The sequence below is a fragment of the Pleurodeles waltl genome, chromosome 3_1, assembly GCF_031143425.1.
Source record: "Pleurodeles waltl isolate 20211129_DDA chromosome 3_1, aPleWal1.hap1.20221129, whole genome shotgun sequence".
Classification (NCBI taxonomy): domain Eukaryota; kingdom Metazoa; phylum Chordata; class Amphibia; order Caudata; family Salamandridae; genus Pleurodeles; species Pleurodeles waltl.
Window position 1 is genome coordinate 315,075,178 of NC_090440.1, and position 26,605 is coordinate 315,101,782.

At 46.2% G+C, this 26,605-nt stretch overlaps 1 protein-coding gene across 2 annotated transcripts in view; it reads left to right on the top strand.

The window, feature by feature from the left end:
- Positions 1-26,605, top strand: part of GNB5 (G protein subunit beta 5) — a 493,189-nt gene that overhangs the window by 345,528 nt on the left and 121,056 nt on the right. For both annotated transcript variants that reach the window (XM_069222460.1, XM_069222461.1), the window contains exons 9-10: positions 12,396-12,487; positions 12,815-12,863. In XM_069222460.1, the coding sequence (XP_069078561.1) occupies positions 12,396-12,487; positions 12,815-12,863 (141 nt within the window). The remainder of the gene's footprint in view (positions 1-12,395; positions 12,488-12,814; positions 12,864-26,605) is intronic.

Consider the following 26,605-nt stretch of genomic DNA (forward strand, 5'->3'; position numbering starts at 1 on the left):
CCTTTTTCACGCCCGACCGCAAAAACTCGTGCCACGCCCGGACATACGCATGTTGAGTGGAATGCGCCAACAAATTTACCACCAGACGCAGCATCCCCCGTTGCTTGTGGCCCACAGAGCTGCCGGCATTGTCGTCCTGCACAGGGCCTCGTCCGCAACCAACCCATGGAACCTCTCCCACTGCAAACGAGACAGCGCATCCGCAGTGTCATTGTTCACTCCCGGGACATGTTGCGCACTAAAATATATGTGTGGCGCAAACATTCCAAAACAAAAACAGGCAGCAGCTGCAACACCTGCACTTCCCAAGCCGACTGCCTGTTGACCACCTGCCCAACCGCCAGGTTGTCGACCCTGAACAGCACTCTTTTGTGTTCCATGATGTGACTCCATATGCACACCACCACCACTAATGAAAACAATTCAAGAAACACAATGCTCCGACCCCGGGACTGCCATGCCGCCGGCCATTCTTCCGCACAGTATTTGCCCTGCCAATACAGCTCAAAGCCCGATTCCCCTGCGGCATCAGAAAATATTTGCACATCCCAGTCACAGACCCGCAAAGTCTGTATGGGTATACAATTGAAAGATTCCAAAAATACATACCACATCCCCAAATCCTCCTTCATCCCAGCCCTGAGCCACACATGATGATGTGGTAGTTGATACCCTGACAGAACCATGCCCAGTCTCCTACAAAATGTCCTTGCGGCTCTTATCACCCTGCAAGCCAAGTTCACATGTCCAAGCAGTACCTGAATGTCCCTGACTGTCACCTTATTCCGTTGCACCATGTTACCGTTTCAATCATAACCATCTGTTTGTTCACTGGTAACCGGGCCACCATGGCTTCCGTATCCAATTCTATGCCAAAAAAAGCCAAGGCCTTACAGGGCCCAACCGTTTTTTCGGGGGCCAGGGATACACCCAGGTTCCCCATGATTTCCTGAAACTGCAGTAGCACAACCGCACATCGGTCCAAGCCCTTCACAGCAGCAAAGAAAAAAATCGTCCAAGTAGTGTGTAACTTCCCTGTGCCCTGTTATGGACTTAAATATCCAGTTGCAAGAATGTGCTAAAACACTCAAATAATGAACAGGAAATTGAATAGCCCATGGGAAGCGCTTTGCCCACCTACAAACTCCTAAGAAACTGGATGCCCAAAAGCTCAAAATCACAAGGACTCACAGGCAGGAGCCAAAAAGCTGATTTTATATTTGTCTTTGCCATTAAGGCACCAGAGCCTAGGGACTCCACTATACCTATGGTCACATCCATAGACACATACGACACCTTAGTTATCTCCTCTGGAATGAAATCATTGTTGGAGGAGCCCTCCGGCCAAGATAAGTGATGAATCAGTCAGTATTGCCCTGGTTCCTTCTTGGGGACCACCCCAATCAGGGAAACAATGAGGTTTTTTAAGGGCCAGTCTGAAAAAGGACCCTACATGCATCCCTGGGTCACCTCTTTATCCAGTTTGAGCCGCACAAGCTCCTCCTTTCCCCTGACTGACCTTACATTTTCGGCCCAATGTCGCTGCCTAAGTCCTGTGTATCCCAAATCAAAACCCTGTAAAAACCCGCAGCAAAACCTGTCCCACCCCCTTGTCGTCATAGCGCTCAAAGCAAAGTTGAAGTTTGTCAATTTTAACTGGAGTAAGAGCTTTTTCCCAAAGGACCTTGCCCCCCCTCATGCCCTGGCAGGACCTTGACCCCTTTGGCTACCCTCTGCATAAGGCGGCCCCTGCCCCATGCCCTGGGTTCCCGAGGTTCCTGAGGTGTAGCAGTTGATAAGCGCGTTTCTCCCTGCGCATCGTGAGCACTTGTGTCTAAATTTACAATATTCACATGTGCACAGTCCGTTGTTGTAATCCCAACATGCTCCTGTCTTCGCTGCCCCACTCCCTGGTGCTCCTGACCCTCCCTCTGCACTTGCGCCAGCCCCACCCTGGGTGGGGCACTCTCGAAAGGGCCGATAAGCAAAGGCAACCCGCTAGCCATAAAAAATGGTTTTACCAAATTTTGAGGGGTCCATCGTGTGCTGCCATAAGTCTGCTTCAATCTCCCCCATTGCACTTCCAGATCTGCAGCCATTCGAGCCCAAAACTCCTAGTCGTATTGTACCCAAACATAGCCCCCATAATTTAGCTACGTCTTCCGGATGATGTCCATATACTTAAACAGCGCAACGGACCTCTCCAGGAACCGCTCGCAGTACACGCTTGCAAAGATTAAAAATGCAGCCGTCCAATTTTCAGTAGTACCCGGGACCATTGGGCGCTTAGCCAATTCATACTCCTCCTCTTTTGAGCCCTCTTTGGACCGGACCTCTCCATGCAAAAGTTTTAACATTTCAACATATTCACCCCTCCAAATCTTATCCTTCATTGCCACCATAAGGTGGGCCGCAAGGTGTTTGGCCGTACCTATATAGAGCAGTTTCTTAACTTTGCCACCTACTTTTTCCACGCCTGCTTCTTCTTTTTAATTTCCTATCTCCTCTGTTGTGCCCGGAACTAGCATATCACCCCCCCCCTTCGGCACCACTCTGATGTCCAGGACATACACCCCTTTATGCAAACGTTCCTCAGAACTGTCCACCTTCATCTCAGTCACCACTGATACCACACCAGTGTGTTTGTTATCCAACTCCTTACCTGGCACCAAGGACAGGGACCATTCCCAAGCCGTCCGCCTTGCCAGTTGTCCAGTTCCTTTCGAGTCAGCTGCCACCTGCAACGACTGAGGGACAGAGTTAGACACCCCCCCTTTGTACACCACCACTCCTCCTCCTTCTCCTCTCGTAACTATCCCTCTTCTGTACTCTCCTCATCGTAAACTAATACCTCCTCACAAACTCCTCCACCACACTCACCTGGCAGGGTGCTCTCCGAAGCCCTAGCCCTTTTCTTACCGGCCTTCGCGTAACCCTGTCTCCTGCAACCGCCGCCTAGGGGCTGTCTTCAGCCCTCTGAGCCGCTCTGTTAGGCCAGGCCACTGACCCTCGGGAACCGCAACGCCAGTGGGCGCAAAACCCTGTCCATCATAAGGCCCCCGAAAGCCAACCTTAGCCACCGCTTCCCTGCGTCCTTCCTCCTGCTGTGACATCATCCAGCCAGCCGCTCGGAGCCCCACTTTCACTTCCTTCCAGGGTCCTCGGGCCGCAGCAGACCCGCTTGGATCATGTTGTGTCCCCATCATCTCGCCCTGCCAAAAGAGGCCCGATTTGCCGGTAAGCCTTGACTCTAAACCTTTACCGCTTTCGTCCCACCGCACCTCTGACCATGCCTCCTGTAAGGAAATGGCTCCCTGTTGCAATTACCCCCACTTTTTGCCTGATACTGATGCTGACTTGACTGAGAAATGTGCTGGGACCCTGCTAACCAGGCCCCAGCACCAGTGTTCTTTCACCTAAAATGTACCATTGTCTCAACAATTGGCACAACCCTGGCACCCAGGTAAGTCCCTTGTAACTGGTACCCCTGGTACCAAGGGCCCTGATGCCAGGGAAGGTCTCTAAGGGCTGCAGCATGTCTTATGCCACCCTAGGGACCCCTCACTCAGCACAGACACACTGCTTGCCAGCTTGTGTGTGCTGGTGGGGAGAAAATGACTAAGTCGACATGGCACTCCCCTGAGGGTGCCATGCCAACCTCACACTGCCTATGGCATAGGTAAGTCACCCCTCTAACAGGCCTTACAGCCCTAAGGCAGGGTGCACTATACCACAGGTGAGGGCATAGGTGCATGAGCCCTATGCCCCTACAGTGTCTAAGCAAAACCTTAGACATTGTAAGTGCAGGGTAGCCATAAGAGTATATGGTCTGGGAGTCTGTCAAAAACGAACTCCACAGCTCCATAATGGCTACACTGAAAACTGGGAAGTTTGGTATCAAACTTCTCAGAATAATAAACCCACAGTGATGCCAGTGTTGGATTTATTAAAAAAGAGATGCCCCCTGTATTTTACCCAATTGTTCAGTGCAGGACTGACTGGTCTGTGCCAGCCTGCTGCTAAGAGACGAGTTTCTGACCCCATGTGGTGAGGGCCTTTGTGCTCTCTGAGGACAGAAACAAAAGCCTGCTCTGGGTGGAGGTGTAGCCACCCTCAAGGACAGTAGCCATTGGCTACTGCCCTCCCAGACCTAAACACACCCCTAAATTCAGTATTTAGGGGCTCCCAGAACCTAGCAAGATAGATTCCTGCAACCTAAGACGAAGAAGGACGGCTGAGCTGAAAAACCTACAGAGAAGACGGAGACACCAACTGCTTTGGCCCCAGCTCTACTGGCCTGTCTCCCCCCTTCAAAAGAACTGCTCCAGCGACGTGTTCCACAGGGTCCAGCGACCTCTGAAGCCTCAGAGGACTACCCTGCATCTAAAAGGACCAAGAACTCCCAAGGACAGTGGCTCTGCTCCAAGGAAGAAGCATCTTTGCAACAAAGAAGCAACTTTGAAAGAACACACGTTTCCCGCCGGAAGCGTGAGACTTTGCACTCTGCACCCGACGCCCCCGGCTCAACTTGTGGAGAAACAACGCTACAGGGAGGACTCCCCGGCGACTGCGAGCCCGTGAGTAGCCAGAGTTGACCCCCCTGAGCCCCTACAGCGACGCCTGCAGAGGGACTCCAGTGGCCCCCCCTGACCGCGACTGCATGCTTCAAAGACCCGACGCCTGGTAAGGACACTGCATCCGCAGCCCCTAGGACCTGAAGGATCCGACCTCCAGTGTAGGAGCGACCCCCAGGTGGCCCTCTCCCTTGCCCAGGTGGTGGCTACCCCGAGGAGCCCCCCACTTGCCTGCCTGCATCGCTGAAGAGACCCCTAGGTCTCCCGTTGAACTCCATTGCAAACCCGACACCTGTTTGCACACTGCAGCCGGCCGCCCCTGTGCCGCTGAGGGTGTACTTTTTGTGCTGACTTGTGTCCCCCCTGGTGCCCTACAAAACCCCCCTGGTCTGCCCTCCGAAGACGCGGGTACTTACCTGCTGGCAGACTGGAACCGGGGCACCCCCTTCTCCATTGAAGCCTATGCGTTTTGGGCACCACTTTGACCTCTGCACCTGACCGGCCCTGAGCTGCTGGTGTGGTAACTTTGGGGTTGCTCTGAACCCCCAACGGTGGGCTACCTTGGACCCAACTTTGAACCCTGTAGGTGGTTTACTTACCTGCAAAACTAACAAACACTTACCTCCCCCAGGAACTGTTGAAAATTGCACTGTGTCCAGTTTTAAAATAGCTTATTGCCATTTGTGTGAAAACTGTTTATGCTATTTTGCTAATTCAAAGTTCCTAAAGTTCCTAAGTGAAATACCTTTTATTTAAAGTATTGTTTGTAAATCTTGAACCTGTGGTTCTTAAAATAAACTAAGAAAATATATTTTTCTACATAAAAAAACCTATTCGCCTGGAATTGTCTTTGAGTGTGTGTTCCTCATTTATTGCCTGTGTGTACAACAAATTCTTAACACTACCCTCTGATAAGCCTACTGCTCGACCACACTACCACAAAACAGAGCATTAGAATTATCTCTTTTTGCCACTATCTTACCTCTAAGGGGAACCCTTGAACTCGTGCATGCTATTTCTTACTTTGAAATAGTACATACAGCGCCAACTGCCTACATTGGTGGATCAGCGGTGGGGTACAAGACATTGCATTTGCTGGACTACTCAGCCAATACCTGATCACACGACTAAATTCCAAAAATTGCCATTAGAAACTGATTTTTGAAATTTGAGCAATTTTTCTAAATGTTTAAAAGTCCTTCTAGGGCCTTGTGTTAGTCCCTGTTAGCATTTCTTTTAGAGTTTAAAAGTTTTGTAAAAGTTTGAATTAAGTTCTAGAGATAGTTTTATATTCCTAAAAAGTATTCCAACTTTTAGAAACATAGGGGGTTATTACAACTTTGAAGGAGGTGTTAATCCGTCCCAAAAGTGATGGTAAAGTGACGGATATACCACCAGCCGTATTACGAGTTCCATAGGATATAATGGACTCGTAGTACGGCTGGTGGTATATCCGTCACTATACCGTCACTTTTGGGACAGATTAACACCTCCTCCAAAGTTGTAATAGCCCCCATAATGTCTACTGCAGAAGAGATAGTGATGGAACTCAACCTCACCCCTTACCTGCATCTTAGGATGTCAGAGTTAAGGTCTCTCTGCAAAATAAAAAAGATAAAGACTGGTTCAAACCCTACCAAAGTACAGCTCCAGGAGCTCTTGGCAGAGTTTGCTAAAAACAACCCCTCTGATGATGCCCTCACAGAGGGGGACCCTAGTGATGTGGAGGACTTCCCACCTCCAGTCCTAGATAGGGAGCCCAGGGTCCCTCAAACCCTGTCTCCACAAGTGATAGTCAGAGATGCTGCTTCTCTCACAGGAGAGTCCACAAGTGGAAAGTGTGGTCTCAAGGGAAAGACAAGAGATGGGCCTAGGTCCCATCAATGGTGGCAGCAACATAAATAGGGTCAGAGATTCTCCTGACATGCTAAAAATCCCCAAAGGGGTTGTAACAAAATATGAAGATGGTGATGACATCACCAAATGGTTCACAGCTTTTGAGAGGGCTTGTGCAACCAGAAAAGTAAACAGATCTCACTGGGGAGCTCTCCTTTGGGAAATGTTCACTGGAAAGAGTAGGGATAGACTCCTCACACTCTCTGGTAAAGATGCAGAATCCTATGCCCTCATGAAGGGTTCCCTGATTGAGGGCTTTGGATTCTCCACTGAGGAGTACAGGATTAGGTTCAGGGGGGCTCAAAAATCCTCGAGCCAGACCTGGGTTGATTTTGTAGACTACTCAGTGAAAACACTGGATGGTTGGATAACTGGAAATGAAGTGCATGACTATGTTGGGCTTTATAATTTGTTTATGAAAGAACACATTTTAAGTAACTGCTTCAATGAAAAGTTGCATCAGTATCTGGTAGACCTAGCTCCAATTTCTCCCCACGAATTGGGAAAGAAGGCAGACCACTGGGTCAAGACTAGGGTAACCAAAACTTCCACTGGGGGTGACCAAAAGAAAGGGGTTACAAAGCCTCCCCAGGAGAAAGTGGGTGACACTAGAAATAAAGAAAAAGAGTCCTCTGTAGGCCCCCAAAAACCAGACCAGGTGGGTGGGCCCCAAGACACAACCCAAAACAAAGGTGGGTACCAGGGTAAGAACTGGGATGCCACTAAGGCATGGTGCCAAAATTGTAGACAGACAGGGCACCACACCAAGGACACTTCTTGTCTCAAAAACAAACCCCCTAGCAAAATCTCAGGGGTGACCAGTGTAGCCATTGGGGATGACTCCTCAGATGAGGAGGTCTTCATAGCCTTCAACTGGAAAAAGGGCCCAACAGGTGTGTTGGAGATTCCAGAGGGAAGTAGACACTTCCACCACCTACTGGTGAATGGAATCCCAGCCACTGCTCTGAGAGACACTTGTGCCAGTCACACTATTGTGCATGACAGGCTGGTGTTCTCCAACCAGTACATCCCAGGTGAGACTGCCAGAGTAAAAGTTAGCCCAGACAGGGTCACTGATAGGCCTGTGGCTTTTGTGCCCATAGAAGTGGGTGGGACTTTTAGCTGGAGAAGGGTGGTAGTCAGTACAGACCTCTCCCTTGATTGTCTCCTTGGAAATGACTACCCGGAGGTTAGTCAGAGCCCAAAAGAGGAACTGGTCCAGTGTCAGTCCTCTCCCAAGGACTCTGGAGGTGCTACCCCTGCAGCAACTGCAAGTAGGCCCCAGAAGAAGAAAAAAGGAAAACAGAGTAGGAAAGGTGGACAACCTTTAGCCAAGGTTCCAGCAAGCCAAGGAGATTATGCTCCAGTAGGGGAGAACTCCAAAAATGGCACTGGTAAAGTCCAACCTGACCCACAAGAAGTCCTGGCTAGTCAGGCAACTGTTACACCTGAGTGGGTGGCTCCTCAGTTAACAGAAGAAAGAGTGGAAGAAGGGTGTTTACTACAAGATGTAGTAACCCCCCACTCTTACACAGCAGACAGGCACCCTGAACCCAAAGAAGCCTGTAACCTAGTTCCTTCCTTTGCAGGTGAAGAGGTAAAGGTGTGGTTCTGGGCTCTGCCAGCTGCCAGTGGCCTCTGCTGGGTGTTAGCCTTTATGGCTGCACTATCCTTGGCATGGTGGTCTGACCCCATGCCAAATAGCAAGTTAGGCCCTCTGACCCTGTTGGTCATGGTGGGGTTACTCCAGCTCTGGGTAACCTCTTTGGGTAAGCTAGGGGTGACCCAGGCTAAGATAAGATTAGCAGAGGTGGATACTTCTAACCCCAAAATAGAGAGAATGGGTGAAGACATTAAAAGCACAGACAAGAGGCAATTCAGACTAGGTCCTATCACTGTGGAAGTGGGTCAGTTCCCCAGAGGGAATGACCTGAACAGGACGATGTAAGGCAGAGTAGGCCCTGCAACAAACCAGCCTATTTCCTCTACTCTTCCTCGCCTGACAGACTAGGAAAACTCTCCCAGCTTTGGCTGAGTCTCCTGGCCTGTGGACTGGGGGGAGCTTGTGTAAGGAAATGGCTCCCTGTTACAATTACCCCCCACTTTTTGCCTGATACTGATGCTGACTTGACTGAGAAGTGTGCTGGGACCCTGTCTAACCAGGCCCCAGCACCAGTGTTCTTTCACCTAAAATGTACCATTGTCTCCACAATTGGCACAACCCTGGCACCCAGGTAAGTCCCTTGTAACTGGTACCCCTGGTACCAAGGGCCCTGATGCCAGGGAAGGTCTCTAAGGGCTGCAGCATGTCTTATGCCACCCTAGGGACCCCTCACTCAGCAAAGACACACTGCTTGCCAGCTTGTGTGTGCTGGTGGGGAGAAAATGACTAAGTCGACATGGCACTCCCCTCAGGGTGCCATCCCAACCTCACACTGCCTATGGCATAGGTAAGTCACCCCTCTAACAGGCCTTACAGCCCTAAGGCAGGGTGCACTATTCCACAGGTGAGAGCATAGGTGCATGAGCACTATGCCCCTACAGTGTCTTAGCAAAACCTTAGACATTGTAAGTGCAGGGTAGCCATAAGAGTATACGGTCTGGGAGTCTGTCAAAAACGAACTCCACAGCTCCATAATGGCTACACTGAAAACTGGGAAGTTTGGTATCAAACTTCTCAGAATAATAAACCCACACTGATGCCAGTGTTGGATTTATTAAAAAATGCACACAGAGGGCATCTTAGAGATGCCCCCTGTATTTTACCCAATTATTCAGTGCAGGACTGACTGGTCTGTGCCAGCCTGCTGCTGAGAGACGAGTTTCTGACCCCATGTGGTGAGGGCCTTTGTGCTCTCTGAGGACAGAAACAAAAGCCTGCTCTGGGTGGAGGTGCTTCACACCTCCCCCCACAGGAACTGTAACACCTAGCAGTGAGCCTCAAAGGCTCAGGCTTCATGTTACAATGCCCCAGGGCACTCCAGCTAGTGGAGATGCCTGCCCCCTGGACACAGCCCCCACTTTTGGCGCCAAGTCCAGGAGAGATAATGAGAAAAACAAGGAGGAGTTACCCACCAGTCAGGACAGCCCCTAAGGTGTCCTGAGCTGAGGTGACCCCTGCCTTTAGAAATCCTCCATCTTGATTTTGGAGGATTCCCCCAATAGGAATAGGGATGTGCCCCCATCCCCTCAGGGAGGAGGCACAAAGAGGGTGTAGCCACCCTCAAGGACAGTAGCCATTGGCTACTGCCCTCCCAGACCTAAACACCCCCCTAAATTCTGTATTTAGGGGCTCCCAGAACCTAGCAAGATAGATTCCTGCAACCTAAGACGAAGAAGGACGACTGAGCTGAAAAACCTACAGAGAAGACGGAGACACCAACTGCTTTGGCCCCAGCTCTACTGGTCTGTCTCCCCCCTTCAAAAGAACTGCTCCAGCGACGTGTTCCACAGGGTCCAGCGACCTCTGAAGCCTCAGAGGACTACCCTACCCTGCATCTAAAAGGACCAAGAACTCCCGAGGACAGTGGCTCTGCTCCAAGGAAGAAGCATCTTTGCAACAAAGAAGCAACTTTGAAAGAACACACGTTTCCCGCCGGAAACGTGAGACTTTGCACTCTGCACCCGACGCCCCCGGCTCGACTTGTGGGGAAACAACGCTACAAGGAGGACTCCCCGGCGACTGTGAGCCCGTGAGTAGCCAGAGTTGACCCCCCTGAGCCCCTACAGCGACGCCTGCAGAGGGACTCCAGAGGCCCCCCTGACCGCGACTGCATGCTTCAAAGACCCGACGCCTGGTAAGGACACTGCATCCGCAGCCCCTAGGACCTGAAGGATCCGACCTCCAGTGCAGGAGCGACCCCCAAGTGGCCCTCTCCCTTGCCCAGGTGGTGGCTACCCCGAGGAGCCCCCCCCCTTGCCTGCCGTCCAGTGCTCCTCGTGCGGTGCAGAGGTGAGCAGGCCGCAACGGCCACCGCCGCCCCGCTTGCTGCTTTTCTCGCCGGGCGCAGGTGCTCAACAGCACCTTTGCACACCAGATCCAGGCACCCAGACTCCTGAAGAAGACGAAGCGCTGCTCGCTCATGGTCGTCCATGCCACAGAGCCTCCTATGAAAGTGACCCGGACCTGCAACCCTTCACCCGACGACCGCCCACGCCGCCTTTTACCAGGACAGTGTAAATACCCACACTCCTGGATTCGGCATTGGCATCTAGACACGCAATTGTATCATCAGTCGATACTCAAGAATTTGTAGAATGTCTCTGACTTTGCAGTAACTTTTTGAGGAAATTGGAAGGACCAATAGACATGAGACGGATTCCACAAACAAAAATACCCATACCACTGCAGCCTCGGTTGTCGCTTTGTTTGTGACACCCCAATGATGTTAGATGCAGACTCTAATTAACAGTGGAGTACCGTAATCTATTGTTTCATAGGATATCCCCTGCAGATGTGACCCTATTCTAGCAGAGTGGGGGACACCACAGTTGGCTTATTCTTCGGCTTCATTTTTCCACATGAACTCCTTTATTTCAATTGCCCTGATGAAGGTGGCCTCCCCATGAGAGGAATACTGAAACGCGCATAGGCAGTGTGTTTACATACCCTGTCTCAACGACTGTTTAGAGATATCATGAATGATTTTTTGATGTTATATGAAAGGTTAATCAAGAGAACTTTTTAGTATTAATTTGATTGTTTCTGTTTCTATCAATTGGGTAGTTCATTCTATATATTTTCTTTTTGTTATCAGTGTATAGTAGAATCATTTGTATTAGTGTCAGGTACAGATTTTATGACTTGTTGGTTGAGTCTGGGTACGAATGAGTGTGAATGTGGTATAGATTTGATTTAGTATTTTTGACTGTTGTTTATTGTGGGATTGACATTATCCTTGTATTATCTTTATCAATATTATATACCATTGGTGTTTGTATTCACTTGTTTCAGGAAATATTTATAAATCAAATGTTTGTTTCAATGTATCAGTTGGTATATGTTGTATGCCACTTCTAATGGTATTAGTGATATAAGATGACATTTGTATATATGTTAGAATTTGAGATATTATCATTCTTCGAAATACATATCTCAAGACTATATATTATAATAGTTGATATGTACTGTCTATCTAAGAAGTAAAATTGAAGAGTAGCTATATTTATTTGCTGATTTTCAATTTCCCTGGATTAGCTACTTCATTAGTACAGGGACCCTGTTTTTGTTCACATTACAAATATCTACAATCCTAACAGCACGCGCAAAGCGACAGACATGCAGCTGTTATGACTACGTGAAAGTTGTAATGAATGACACGTATGACAAACGCTCTGAAAAAAGTTTCTGTCCCCCTAACCGGCCACTGTGCCGCCTTTCCCCAAATTGGTGGCATTATACAAAATTGCCCCCTATTTATTCTCCTCCCCACTGCCCAAAAAACGCCCAAACGGCGCCCGTAGGCCATACCACCTTCCCCAAACCTCCAGGGGGGGGAGACTTCATTTCTTCAGCAGTCCCCCTGGAACCCCCTTGTTACTATGCACTTTTACTGCACAATCTTGGCCGGGTGCAAAAACACTGCGGGCTCGACGTTAATGCTAATTGCACCTGAGTGTTTTTGCACTGGTAAAAAACACTATAATTGTTTTAAGGGATTGTCGAATTCTATTACTTGATATAAACATAAATATATATGTAAGAATCCGAGATGCGCTATTGTATGGTGCATACTGAAATATGATCCAAGCAGTCTACAAACAAAACTGTTGTAACGTAAACAATGAATAATGTACTACCGAAAAAGGTGATGTTTAGTTGAGCAAAGACGAAGTTAATGAATTGGGGAATTTTTATAGTACCCCTGCAAAATGAACTACCTCTAGGCGCTTACTGATTTACTAATTTTTTATTTTTTATTTTAGGGATGTGACAAAAAGGCAATGGTGTGGGATATGCGATCTGGCCAATGCATTCAGTCATTTGAAACACATGAATCTGACATCAACAGTGTCAGGTGAGCATCTGCCTTGGCACGTGTTTTTGTTTTAAAGTAGTTTTGATGCCTCCAATACGAAGATGCTGCCAATAAAGTTAAAGATCCACTTGATAAATCAGTTGAGCAAAGTAAATTATACTGTTATCAGAGCCACTGTATACAAACCTAGCCTCAGAAAAGACCATTTAACCAGGCGGCCCACAACCTGGATTATAAATGAATTAGGTGAGACCCTTACATACCTATCATGACTTTTAAGCATGCTGAAACTTAATGAAGCGAATATGTTTGCCTAAGACATGAGAAAAGAAAGCAGAAGGTAATACGCAGTTTATTTTTCTTTAGATACTACCCTAGTGGCGATGCCTTCGCGTCAGGTTCAGATGATGCCACGGTAGGTTTTCCTTACGGATAATAGTATCACCTGGTTTCGGGACTGTATTAAGTAGACCTTCAAGTGCTGTTGTGTGCTTCATCTCAGAAAATAACCCTTCATTTGAAACTTAATGTTTGAACTCTGATATGCCTCAATATCATACAGGATATACATAAACACGTTACATAACTTTTATAAGAAACTGAACAAGTTTCTGCGAGGAGACTGGAACATTTGAAAATACCCCACCCACACTGACTGACGTTTCACATGATTTTCTGACTCTAAATGTTCATGCATGGTTGAATCACTAAATTATCTCATGAGCCTTGAAAACACCTACACAGGCCTCTGGGGTTTGCCCTGCGGATATATTGTGATTGCATGTGAATCGTCTGGACATGAACCATCTGCCAATTTTGCCTTCAGCAGTTCCCTTTTTACCGTCAACATTGGATGAAAGATGTCTAGTGTGGGATGATCTGGCACTTTCCTTACCCACGCCTTTCCAGGGCTCCAGGGTCTGTACCAAAACATCCTGCATACTCAGCGATCATAACAATGCAAACTCGTACCGCACTATAATAACACAACACAGAAGCAGGGTTTAAATTCACTGCTGCCAACTTTCTTCATTCGTCTGAATGACTTTAAAGAGAGCTTCTAACACTTTATAACCTGGACATTGAAGCAATCTTAAGTAATCACCTTATTTAATATCATTTCCATGCCCATGGGGGAAGTGATGTCGTTTCTGACAACAGTCTACACTGTGACACCCCTATTCTTGTTCCGAGATTGTTGACATCTGATGGATTTAATAATGCCCCCTTCCTTCAGAAGCTGACACAATGGCCTCTATGACTGATTGAACGTGGCTCTTACACTGCAGCTCTCCGGATAGGTACTAGTGCTGACATCTGACATGAACAGATATTGAGCCTGACTGACCAAGCAACAACTGCCAGTACCTCCGGACGCCCAGCCAACCACTCTATTCGCCCACGGATCTACCTGTACCCCACCTTTCACCACACACCGATCTAGGTAATGACGTTGCCAGACTGAGCAACAACACCTATTCAAAGCAGTTGACGAAAACAATCTGCAAATGAAAATAAATACTGCTTTCTTGGGATTGTATCTAGGCTGCTTGTCACAACATACATACATATTTATGCTCTGCTGTTTTTGCTAGTACCAGCCATGCTTGCTTACTAGGAGCCAAAACACCCCCACCCTGAAAATATTGGGGAAAGGGCAGGGGATAATTCCTCAGAGATCTCCTAGAGGTGCTCTTTTGAGCCCAAGCTGGCAACAGTTACAGTTTAATATCTGGTGGGGCTACATCTGGTAGGTTGATAGTGCTGTTGATCCACAGTCTCCTGCCCTTCTACATATATGGCTGCCTTAACCAGCCTATTATACTTTGGGTACCCATAACTCACCAAGGGCATAGTGTACAACCATAGCATTTTAGGGAATCCTTAATTCCACCTGTCCCAGAATATTTTATTTCTGTTTCTAAATATAATCCTTAATTCCACCTGTCCCAGAATATTTTATTTCTGTTTCTTTGTAAACCAGTCAGCCACAGTTTTTGAGCCAATGATGGGCATTATCACTTTTTCTCTAGTTCAGTCTTTTTGCCCTCGCCTTTTACTCTTTTACTTTGTCTTCAAGAGTATTTGCTTATGTTCACACTGGGCTAATTTGATGGTTTCTGTTAGACCTGACAACCTTAGGGTGGTCACCCTCAACTTTTTGGCTCCCTCCCTCCACTTTTTGACACTGTTTTTGCTGGTTTTAGGACTCTGCATACTTTACCACTGCTAACCAGTGCTAAAGTGCATATGCTGTCTCCCTTAAAACATGGTGACATTGGCTCATACCTAATTGGCTTATTTAATTCACTCATAAGCCCTAGTAAAGTGCACTACATGTGCCCAGGACCTGTAGACTAAATGATACTAATGGGCCTGCAGCACTGATTGTGCCACCCACATAAGTAGCCCCTTAACCATGTCTCAGGCTTGCCATTGCAAGGCCTGTGTGTGCAGTTTCACTGCCAATTCGACTTGGCATCTAAAAGTACTTGCAAAGCCTTAAACTCCCCTTTTTCTACACAAAGGTCACCCCTAAGGTAGGCCCTAGGTAACGAATAGGGCAGGGTGCTATGTATGTAAAAGGCAGGACATGAACATATGTGTTCATGTTCTATATGTCCTGGTAGTATAAAACACCTAAATTAATTTTACACTGCTTTGAGGCCTACTCCTTTCATAGGCTAACACTAAGGCTACCCTCATAAACTGTTTGGGTGGTAGATTCCATTTAGAAAGGAGTAAACAGGTCAGATTTAGATGGCCAGAATGGTGATACAAGATCCTGCTGACTGGTGAAGTTGAATTTTATATTTTTATTTTAGAAATGCTACTTTTTGAAAGTGAGCATTTCTATGCACTTAAAACCTTCTGTGCCTTACAATCCACGTCTGGCCTGTGCTGGTTGACAGCTCCCTTGTGCATTTCACCCAGACAACCACAAACACAGGATGCTCAGTCACACCTGCACACATCTGAATACTGAATGGGTCTTCCTGGGCTAGAAGGGTGGAGGGCCTGACACTTACAATTCAAAGGACAGTGGACTGCCCTCACACAATGGACTGCCAACCCCCCTACTGGGACCCTGGCAAACAGGATTTTACTGAAAGGGGACACTTCTAAGCCACTCTTTGAAGTATCCCCCACTTCAAAGGCACATTTGGCTATATAAACTGGGTCCCTGACCCTACCTACTCAGACACTTCTTGACAAAATACCACCTGTGAAAGAAATTCTGAACTAGAACCTGCAACCTGTGAAGAGAAGATGCCTGGCTGCCCAAATGACTCACCTGACTACTTTTCTGTAAAGGACTGCTGGCTTGCTGTTGCCCTGCTGCCTTGCTGCTGTCTGGCTCTGCTGAGAAGTGCTCTCCAAGGTCTTGGATTGAACTTGCCTGCTGTTTTCTGAAGTCTCAGGGCAGTAAAGACTTAATCTCTGCACAGAACTCACTGTGCAGCGAAAATCAATGGACAGCCTGCCGGAATTGATGCACAGCCTGTCCTGCGGTGAGAAAATCACCGCATTGCCAAATGGGAACGATGCAGCCCAGCTCCCCCAGTGGAGATCGATGCAGCACCAGCGTTGCGACCGGAACTTCGATGCACGGCCCACCGGACCAACGCATCGCCGAGCCAGAACGAAGCAGCCTGACTACCTGCAAGAGGAATCAACGCAGCGCCTGCTGTGCGACAGAAATTTCCCTGCATCTCCCACCGGATTGACGCAGCTCCTGTGAGTTCGTCCTGCACGCCTAGGATTTCTCTGCATCATCCCCGGGGTGTCTAAATACCCCACAACCCGAAGAGGTTTAAAGGCTGTGCGCCGGAAATCAACTCAAAGCCCTTGCTGCGTGGAAACACATTGATGCATCGTTTGTGTGCGTCCAAAGAAACCAACGCACACCAACCCCTTTTTCCACGCATCTCCTCCTCTGTAGTCCTGTGAGGATAATTTATATGCAAACCAGGTACTTTGTGCTCCCAAGAGACCATTAAGAACTAAAGACTCTATTTATCATTACAAAAGTGAAATTTCAACTTGTATTTATCAAATCTTGATCATTTTGACCTTAATCTACTCAGATAAATATTCTATATTTTTCTAAACCTGTATGGTGTATTTTTGTGTTGTTTGCACTGTTAGTGCATGATTCATTGCACAAATACTTGACACATTGCCTTCTAAGTTAAGCCTGACTGCTCAGTGCCAAGCTACCCTGACTAGAGTGAGTGTCCTAGCTTGGACAGAGGGTGACTTGACTGCCAACCAAAGACCCCATTTCTAACAGCTTCCTTTCAATTTGCCTTCATTATCATATTTAGTTTCTACACCAGTTGGAACAGCATCTCCAAATCTTCATGACCTTCTCAATTGACAACCCTTTCACTGCCACTAACAAAACTATGCCAGTCCTAAAACTCCATTATATAAAACGCATGCCCCTAAGGAAATGTATGCACTGCAGGTTTTATGGTCCTGCTGAAGATATATATGATCAGATTGAACTCCTCAGCATGTATCTACAACCCTCACATGACAAATCTTACTGTACAACCTCTCTGGACCTGCAAATCATAAAATACTGATTACCAGGTTTTATGGTCCTGTTGAAGATATATATGATCAGATGGAACTCCTCAGCATGTATCTACAACCCTCACATGAAAAATCTTACTGTACAACCTCTCTGGACCTGCAAATCATAAAATACTGATTACCTACCCTTGGGGCACCAGCCCATGGAAAGATCTGCTACTTTTTTTTTATAGTAGTGGTTAACAAATATCCATGCCACAAGTCTTCTCCAGGACTCTAGTGTCACAGTCTGCTCTAGTTTTTGCTCTGTACCACTTCCATTCCAAGAAAACCATGACCACAGGCCTCTCCGAAACTTTGCACTCACAGACCCTATTGTTTTTAAAAAATTATTCTTCTAATGTGTACTTTATTTCCTGCCAACATACTGCACCCTAACCTCATGTGCACCACACCTTAAACTACAGCATGGAAATGTACCTGGGTAGGGATGCATGCTTCATGGTGATGCACAAATTTTGCCACTGTGTTGACACATTGCATCAGTGAGTTGATGCCAGATGGCATCGTTTTGTGTAGACTGTGGAAACACTGGCTGAATTATGCCATGATAAAGGGTGTCCTTCGTTTGTGCCAGTTCTCCCATCCAAACATACCTAAGCAATATTTTCCTCTGGTCTTTATCCTACGCATAGGAAGGAGGAACATTGTCTGGAAACAGGGTGGTTTCTAAAGTGTAAGGAGTTCATGTGCAGCAACAGGAACATCAATGGTCTTGTACATAACACAGACATGAACTGTAAAGACAAGGCCACACAAATTCAGTGGAGTTTGAAGAATATTTATTGCAAATTAAGGGGAGAACAAGCAAGTATTCCCTCTTTAATAAAGGCCAGCACCAACTATCTCTCCTAACAGTGACATCTAACATTCTATACATTAGAACACTGACATGTTATAACTGCAGCATAGTAACTATTCCCATAGTAACATCACATGAACATGGTTTGTGACTTGCTACTTGTATATTTTGATATTTTGACTATTAAGATAAACCCTTTATTGTTTTCCTACATTAAGTGAGTGGATGGCATAGGAGATGAAGTCTGTCTCCATTATTTAGGAGGCGTTGCTCCACTGTACCCATCTTGGATATTTCTCTTCTAAGCCAAAAGTGAAATAGGTACAATTAAATAGTACTTTTGGCATGAACTCTAAGTTTGAAGCCTGTGATAACATGTTTTTTTCATAATATCTTATGTAGACATAACTTTTAGAAAAATATCTAACAATAACATAGGCGGTCATTCTGACCGCGGCGGTCGGCGGTCGCCGCCCGCCAAGCAGTTCCCGCCGAAAGACCGCGGCGGCCATTCCGGCTTTCCCGCTGGGCCGGCGGGCGACCGCCAGAAGACCGCCGGCCGGCCCAGCGGGAAAGCCCCTTCAACAATGAAGCCGGCTCGGAATGGAGCCGGCGGAGTTGCAGGGGTGCGACGGCACCCGTTCCCGCCATCCTGGTTCTGGCAGTGGACACCGCCAGAAACAGGCTGACGGGAAGGCGGTCGGAATCCCCATGGCGGTGCTGCAAGCAGCGCCGCCATGGCAGATACCCTGGGCCAGCGGGAAACCGGCGGGAAACCGCCGGCTCCCCTTTTCTGACCGCGGCTTTGCTGCTGCGGTCAGAATCGCCCAGGAAGCACCGCCAGCCTGTTGGCGGTGCTTCCGCCGCCCTCTGCCATGGCGGTCATGGACCGCCAGGGTCAGAATGACCCCCATAGTGTTTGATGGCCTGTGTGGCTGTAGATACACATGTTTTGCATAAGTCCGCCATCTGGTGTCGGGTCTGGAGTGTTAATAAGTTATTTTTGTTCAAAGAATCTTTTTGAGTCACAAGATCAAGTGACTCCACTTCTCTGTTATTATGTGCATAGGCATCAAGAGCTTTGTTAGATTGTTTTTGTTTTCTTTGTTTCGGACGTGTGTTCCTCTTGCTCCGGTATTTTCTCTGCTCAGTCTATTCCGAACTGTTCTCTTCCATTTTCTTTTCAGCAACTGCTTTGGTTTGGCAACATCCCAGGCAGCCTCAGGATCAAGCAGATCTTAACCGAGCATTTCGACACTGAGCAAAAATCCCTCTGCAACCACTTCAGAGCCAACAGCTTCAACTCAACACAAGACTTCGGCTCCAAACATTTTGGAACATAAGTCTGTGTCTTCTGGAGACTTCAGACATTTCGCCGAAGCAGCTTCACCTGTGGAGCTCATGTTAGAAATAATGGATGCTCATCAGCGCCAACTACATATTCAAAAAGTAACGGGGAGAATAATTGCTTCTCCCTATTCCAATCAAAAGGAAGCTCACCTTTGAGGAGGCCTTGGACACTGCTCCTCCCCCTAAAAGGTTCTCCCAGGACAAGGCTCCCGTTCAACCTCAGCCTTCTCCACCACACTTACCAGTGCTTCCTTCTACCCCTCTACGACCTCTCCAATCTCTGATACCACTTATTGAACCACAGTTTTCACCACAGGGTTTGCCACCGTCTCAAGGAGATGAGTTGGGTGACATGCCACAGGACATAGACCCATGGGATTCATACGATCCAGATCCCATCCTGCCAAATGACCCTGACTTATATCTAGTAAGCCGTCACCACCTGTAGAAACAACATCGTATCAGCAGGTCATAGCAATGACAGCCGCATATCACAATGTCCAGCTGCACACTGACCCTATTGAAGAGGATTTCCTCTTTGACAATCTGACTACAAAACATAAAGAGAGTCAGTTTTTACCCATGTTACCAGGCATGCTCAGACATGCCAATGATATTTTTAAAGAGCCTGTAAAGTCTTGGGTTATTACCCCGAGGGTGGTTAAGAAATATAAAGCGACACCTACAGACCATTTATACGGGCTCAAATCCCTTCCGACTCCATAGTCGTAAGTATAGCATAAAAACATGCTAAAAGTCAATGCACAAGAGATGTGCCCCCTTCTGATAAGGAAAGTAAAAAAACTACATGCAGCAGGAAAAAGAGTGGCTGCACAAGCTGCTAATCATTGGCGTATGGCCAATTCACAGGCACTTTTGGTACGATACGTCAAGGCCCACTGGGACGAAATAGAGGATCTCCTCCAGTACCTCCCAGAGGAACATCGTAAAATTGCACAAGAGATAGTTCCATAGGGCCAAACCATCGCTAATAATTCCATTAGTTGTGCAAATGATTCCGCAGATACTGCTGCATGTGGTATTAACACTAGTATCATTATACGTAGGCATGCTTGGCTTAGGTGTTCAGGATTTAGGCCAGAAATACAGCAGGCAGCCCTCCACATGCCATTCGATAGGGAACACTTATTTGACCAAAAAGTATACAACACCATAGAAAAACTTGAGAAAGACTCTGAGACAGCAAAGGCTATGGGGGCCTTACCACCACACAAAGTGGTAATCTTAATCACCCACAGTTCAGGGGGCACTTCAAATCAACCTCTACGGAGTCTTCCTCCTCTCAAAACAAACAATGCTCCCATTTCTACCATAGAGGTTCCTTTAGAGGGTCCTACAGAGGTGCAAACAACAAAGGCAGATCAAAGGCATCCACCACCAGAAGATCTGCCTCCGCTGCATGACAGTGACTACTTCCACCTTCCACCACCTAACACCTCTCCAGCAGGGAAAGACTCAAACTCAAACATTTCTACCCACAATGGTCCAATATCACTAGAGACCAATGGGTTCTCGCAATTATCCAACATGGTTATTTTCTGGAGCTCACTTCAACTCCACCAAACATTCCCCCTCGCACTCACAAATTCTCACAAGAACATCTTACACTTCTCAAAGAAGAGGTGCAATCCCTTCTTCTCAAAGTGCCTCTAGAATCAGTCCCCTTCTCACAGCAAGGGTCAGAAGTATACTCCATATACTTCCTTATACCAAAGAAGGACGGGTCACTCAGGCCAACTCTAGATTTCAGACCACTAAATCTCTATATTCTCTCAGAGCATTTCCATATGGTCACTCTCCAAGGTGTCATTCCACTGTTACAGCAAGGCAACTTTTTGACAGCTTCAGATCTAAAGAATGCATAATTTCATATTTCCATTTATCCAGCATATCACAAATACCCCAGATTTTTCATTGCGGGGAAACATTACCAGTTCAAGGTTTTACCATTCAGGGTAACAACCACACTCAGGATCTTCACAAAATGTCTAGTAGAAGTTGTTGCATACCTCAGGCATCAATACATTCATGTCTTCCCTTACTTGGGCAATTTGCTCATCAAAGCCAGTATGTTCCAACGCTGTCAGCATCACACTCAGATCACAGTAGACCTCCTTCACCCTTCTGATTCCCTGTACCTCAGATCACTCTGACTGCAGATGCATCACAGACAGATTGGGGAACTCACCTCATTAACCTCACAATACAAGGTATATGGGATCTCATTCAACAAGCTTCACATATCAATTACTTGGAGCTGCAAGCAGTTTTTCTAGCAATGAAGGCTATTCTGCCACAACTCTCCCAGAAAGTGGTTCCAGTCTGTACAGACAACATGACAACCATGTATTATCAGCGGAAACAAGGGGGGGCGCAGTCTTGTCAGTTGTCCCATCTTGCTCAGACAATATGGAAATGGGCTATTCACCATCAGACCTATTTAGTGGCACAGTATCTCCCAGGCATGGACAATCAGTTTGCAGACCTCCTCAGCAGGATGCAGCAACAAGTCCACAAATGGAAACGCCATCTACAAGTCCTTCACCATTACTTTCAAAAGTGGGAAACGCCCCAAATAAATGTATTTGCTACCACAGAAAATACAATAAGCCAAACCTTTGCGTCCAGATACCCACAACCTCAGTCCAAGGGTAATGCTCTATGGATTAATTAGTCAGAGATATTTGCTTACTCTTTTCGGCCTCTCCCACTCATTCCGTCTGTTAGTTCGCAAATTGAGACAAACCTCACTCACCATGATCCTTGTAGCTCTGAAATGGGCACGTCAAGCTTGGTTCACATCAGTTTTGTATCTATCAGTAGTAGAGAAGCTCCCTAGCAGGCTGGACCTTTTTGCTCAAAATCAAGGACAGAGCAGGCATCCAGACCCCAAAATGCTCAACCTTGCAATATGGCTCCTGAAGTCATAGAGTTTGGTTACCTAAATCTACAGTCAGAATGCATTGACATTTTAGAAGAGGCTTGTAAACCTACAACCAGACATTGTTATTGCTGCAAAATGAAAACGTTTTGTATGCTACTGTCGACCTAAACACACAGACCCACTCAAAGCCTCAGTCTAAGACATTGTTTGTTATTTTTGCATTTACAAAAAGCAAACTTAGCATACTCATCTATTCGTCTTCATTTAGCAGCTATAGCTGCTTACTTTCAAAACGGACAACACATCTCTTTATTCAGAATTTCAGTTATCAAAGCTTTCATAGAAGGTCTCAAAAATGTCATTCCACCCAGGGTACCTCCAGCACCATCCTGGAACCTTAATGTCGTCCTTACTAGGCTCATGGGCCCATCTTTTGAGCCAATGCATGCATGCCCTTCACATTTTCTTTTATGGAAAGTGGCTTTTTTAGTAGCTATCACTTCCCTAAGACGTTTAAGTGAACTCCAGACTCTAACCTTAAAAGAACCATTCTTCCAAATACAGAGATAGAGTAGTTTTCAGAACAAACCATAAGTTCATTCCTAAAGTAGTTTCACAATTCCACATCAACCAATCAATTGAATTGCCAATCTTTTCTCCACAACAAAAATCGATTGCAGAGGGAGTTTTTCACACACTAGATGTTAAAAGGGCTCTCATGTATTGTATTGTACTGTAATAACATTTATATAGCACTTACTACCCCTGACGAGGCGTTGGAGCGCTTTTTGGTGAGTATCACGCTACTCTGTATTATATTGACAGAACCAAACAGTTTAGGAAATCTAAACAACTTTTTGTAGCATTTTCAATGCCTCATAAAGGCAACCCAATATTAAAAAATGGTATAGTCAACCCAATATTAAAAAAATTGTATAGTCAAATGTGTTCAAACTTGCTATGCTACACCTATATGGCAGTTACCTGTTTCCTGTAAAGCACACTCCACTAGGAAAAAGGATGCATCTATGGCTTTTCTAGGTAACATCCCAATAGCAGGAATATGTAAAGCTCCTACTTGGTCTACACAACATACATTTACTAAACACTATTGTGTAGATGTTTTAGCACGCCATCAAGCCAATGTTGGCCAAGCAGTGCTCAGAACACTTTATCAAGCAACTCCTACTCCTACAGCTAGCCACCGCTTATTTGGAGGGACTGCTTTACAGTCTATGCAAAGCATGTGTATCTACAGCTACACATGCCATTGAACAGAAAATTTTACTTACCCAGCAGACATATGTTCGTGGCATGTAGTGCAGTAGATTCACATACCCCCTCACTGCTCCACGGATGCCTGTGGCCATTGTAGTTGCATTGTCATATAAATATTGTACATATGTAAATAAAATGCATGGTTATCTCTTTCTCTTTACTCTCTATACACTCCTTACCTCACCCACCTGCCGGAGAACAATCTAACAAAGCACTCAATACCCAAGCACAGTATTACGGAGAGGAGGAGTCACTCGATCTTGTGACTCAAACAGATTCTGCAAAAAAAAAAACTTGTAATACTCCGGACCCAACAATAGACGGCGGACTTATGCAAAGCATGTGAATCTACAGCACTACATGCCACAAACAGATGTCTACTGGGTAACATTTTCCTTTCCTAAAATATCTTAGACTAAATAAATCATTTCATTTTATTGTACAAAACAAAATGTAAATAGTATGTAAATTAGGAGTGATTTGGGGGCTTGCTCCCAAATACAAATTACCTAAAAAATTATAGAAACATAAATATGTGCATATTCACACTCTCGTGGTGAAAGCCTACATAAAACATATAAAACAGTGATTTGGGGGTTTTCCTACCCACCAAGAACAAAAATAAGAGTAACTATGAGTTAGCTAGATAGATAGATAGATAGATAGATAGATAGATAGATAGATAGATAGATAGATAGATAGATAGATAGATAGATAGATAGATTGTGTGTGTGTTTGTGTGTCAAGAGAAATCTGTACGTTAATAGAAATACATTACAGAAGAGTAATGAAAACAAACAGTTACGGGAAAGTCTAACTTTTTTCAAATATGTTCTTTTCAGAATTAAAAACTACCTTGAAAACACTGTTATTTTAAAAGATGTTTATTAAGTATATTTTTCCAAAAGATTCAAAGGTGTCTCTGTGTTATCTGTCTGCTTTGAAAATTGTGTGTGTTTCTTTGGGTGGAAACAATAGCTTTTCTATGGCATTAATAGCATTGAAATGGTCTCTATCAATGTGTGAGTGGATGTAAGCAGTTACATTCTCTTTTCAAAGGGCAGTTAGGTGTCGTAGTGGGTAGAGCCAGTAGTGTTTCTATTTATCTATTTATCATGCTCACCTCACAAGGGCGTTCAAGTGCATCCAAGGACACTATGGTAGTACTTTCTCCTCACTCGACCTTTCCAGATTTTAATGAGGATCCACTGAGTGTAAAATGCTGCTCCAAAATGCAATAATACCCTAAAACAGTGGTACTGAGTCTGCTTTAAGCACACCTTGAGGAGCACACAACATGCCACCAACTCTTTGCTCCTCTGATCAATAGCATGGTAGGTGTTTTTCTGCATCCTCTTCCCGAATTCAGAGGATTCTGGCACATTGAAAAGTTGATCAGCAGCATTATTAGCAAGTAACCTTCTCATCTATCCACCAGCTGTTAGTGTTTGGTGCCCTGTGGGTACATAGATATGTATATGAACGCATAGGGGTTTGTGTATTTAAAAGGGTGTGTGTTAGTGCATCACTTTGTGTGTGCTTGTGCATGGGTGGAGGCATCAATGCATGGTTGTGTTCCTATGTTTAAGTATGTGCATTTGTGTGTATTCTTATTTGTTTCAGTGTGTGAGTATGCATGGGTGTGAATCCGTGTGTATATGAGGATATCTGTGTTAATGAATATGTGTGTGTGGGTGTGTGTTTGTGTGTGTGCATTGACCTACATATAAATGCCTTTATATACTGCACTGTAGTAGCATAATAATCATAGACTGTGAACTTCAATGATAGAGCTCCGCACAGAATGATTTTAGGTGCACAAGTGTGCTGTGCAGCAGTATGAAATAAGCACAGTCAGTGAAGTGCACTTGAGGGCAGGGCTGCAGCCGTCAATCCAGAGGAAGCAGTGGTGCTCCCTATGAGGGGTTGATGCTGTAGAGCGAATGGCAGCTTAGTTCCACTCTCTACTTATAAGGTGAACAGATGGCCCCTGTGAGAAATTGGGTACTGGTTGGTGGGGACCCTAATGAAGCAGGAACCACAATACTTGACAGGTTGAGGGACAAGGAAACCCCAGATTAACCTGAGCTTGACCCTCTGGTAGCTTGGCACAGAGCATACAGGCTTAACTTAGAGGCAATGTGTAAAGAATTTATGCAGCACAAAGAGTAATCAAGTGAAAACACAATGAAAGAAAAAATCCACACCAATGTGGAAAACTAGAGCAAACTTTTATAAATAAATCTAGACCAAAACAACTATGAACTAGAACTGGAGATCTGCAGTTTTAAGGATTTAAGTGAAAATAAAGGTAAAAGGCCCACAGTGCCACTTGCGGTTATCTGGTTGTACAACTCCAGGAGAAAATCACAAGTTCAGGCCAACTGTTATGGCGCTCAGGTCAGATACAGGGACCAGCGTATTCCCACTGAAAAGTTACCTTCTCAGTCAAATGCAGAAAGTCCTGTTTGTGGTGGAGGGGACCGCGAGCAGGTGGGAAGTGTTGTGGATGGTCGTTGCTGCAGCACCAAGAGCCGGCCTAGTGTTGCGGACAGTCATTACTGTAGAGCAAAGATCCTGTTGTCATTACTGGCGGTCAGGCTGGATCTTCGAATTTGCCCTCCCCATGTGGGGTCTATGCTGTAGAGTGAATGGTCTGGCTGACTAAACTTTTTGTTGGCCGGCAGTGCGAGCGACTAGGTTTTGGCACCATCCGACCCATTTGTGGACGTAAAGAGCCCAAATTTTTTAACTCAGCTCCACTGAGGCCACACGAAGGGTCCAAAACCTTAGGGTCACCACAGGAGTTTGCTTCAGCTGGATCTGGGTGCCAGTTCAGGGGCTTGGGAAACTGTTATATCCCTGTGGCTCTAAATAGGAGGCCAACATACTAGCCCCTGGAGTCACCGGGGTTCAGGGACAGGTCCAATCCCTCTGACTCAGGCAGAAGGGTAGCCAGGCAGCAGGAAAGCAATCCAGCAAAGGACCAGTTCACCAAGGCATAAACCAATAGGGCAGCAGTCCAGCAGAGTGGCAGTCTTTTTAGGGGCACAGCAGTATTCCTTCCTGGCAGAGTCTCCACCGGTCCAGAGGTGTACTGAAGAGTTGGTGTCCAAGGTCCAATATTTATACCAGTGGCCTCCTTTGAAGTGGGAGAAGCTCCTAGACGTTTCCCTTTGAAGTGCACAGGTTTCCTGCCTCCTCTGGCTCTGGGCTCCAG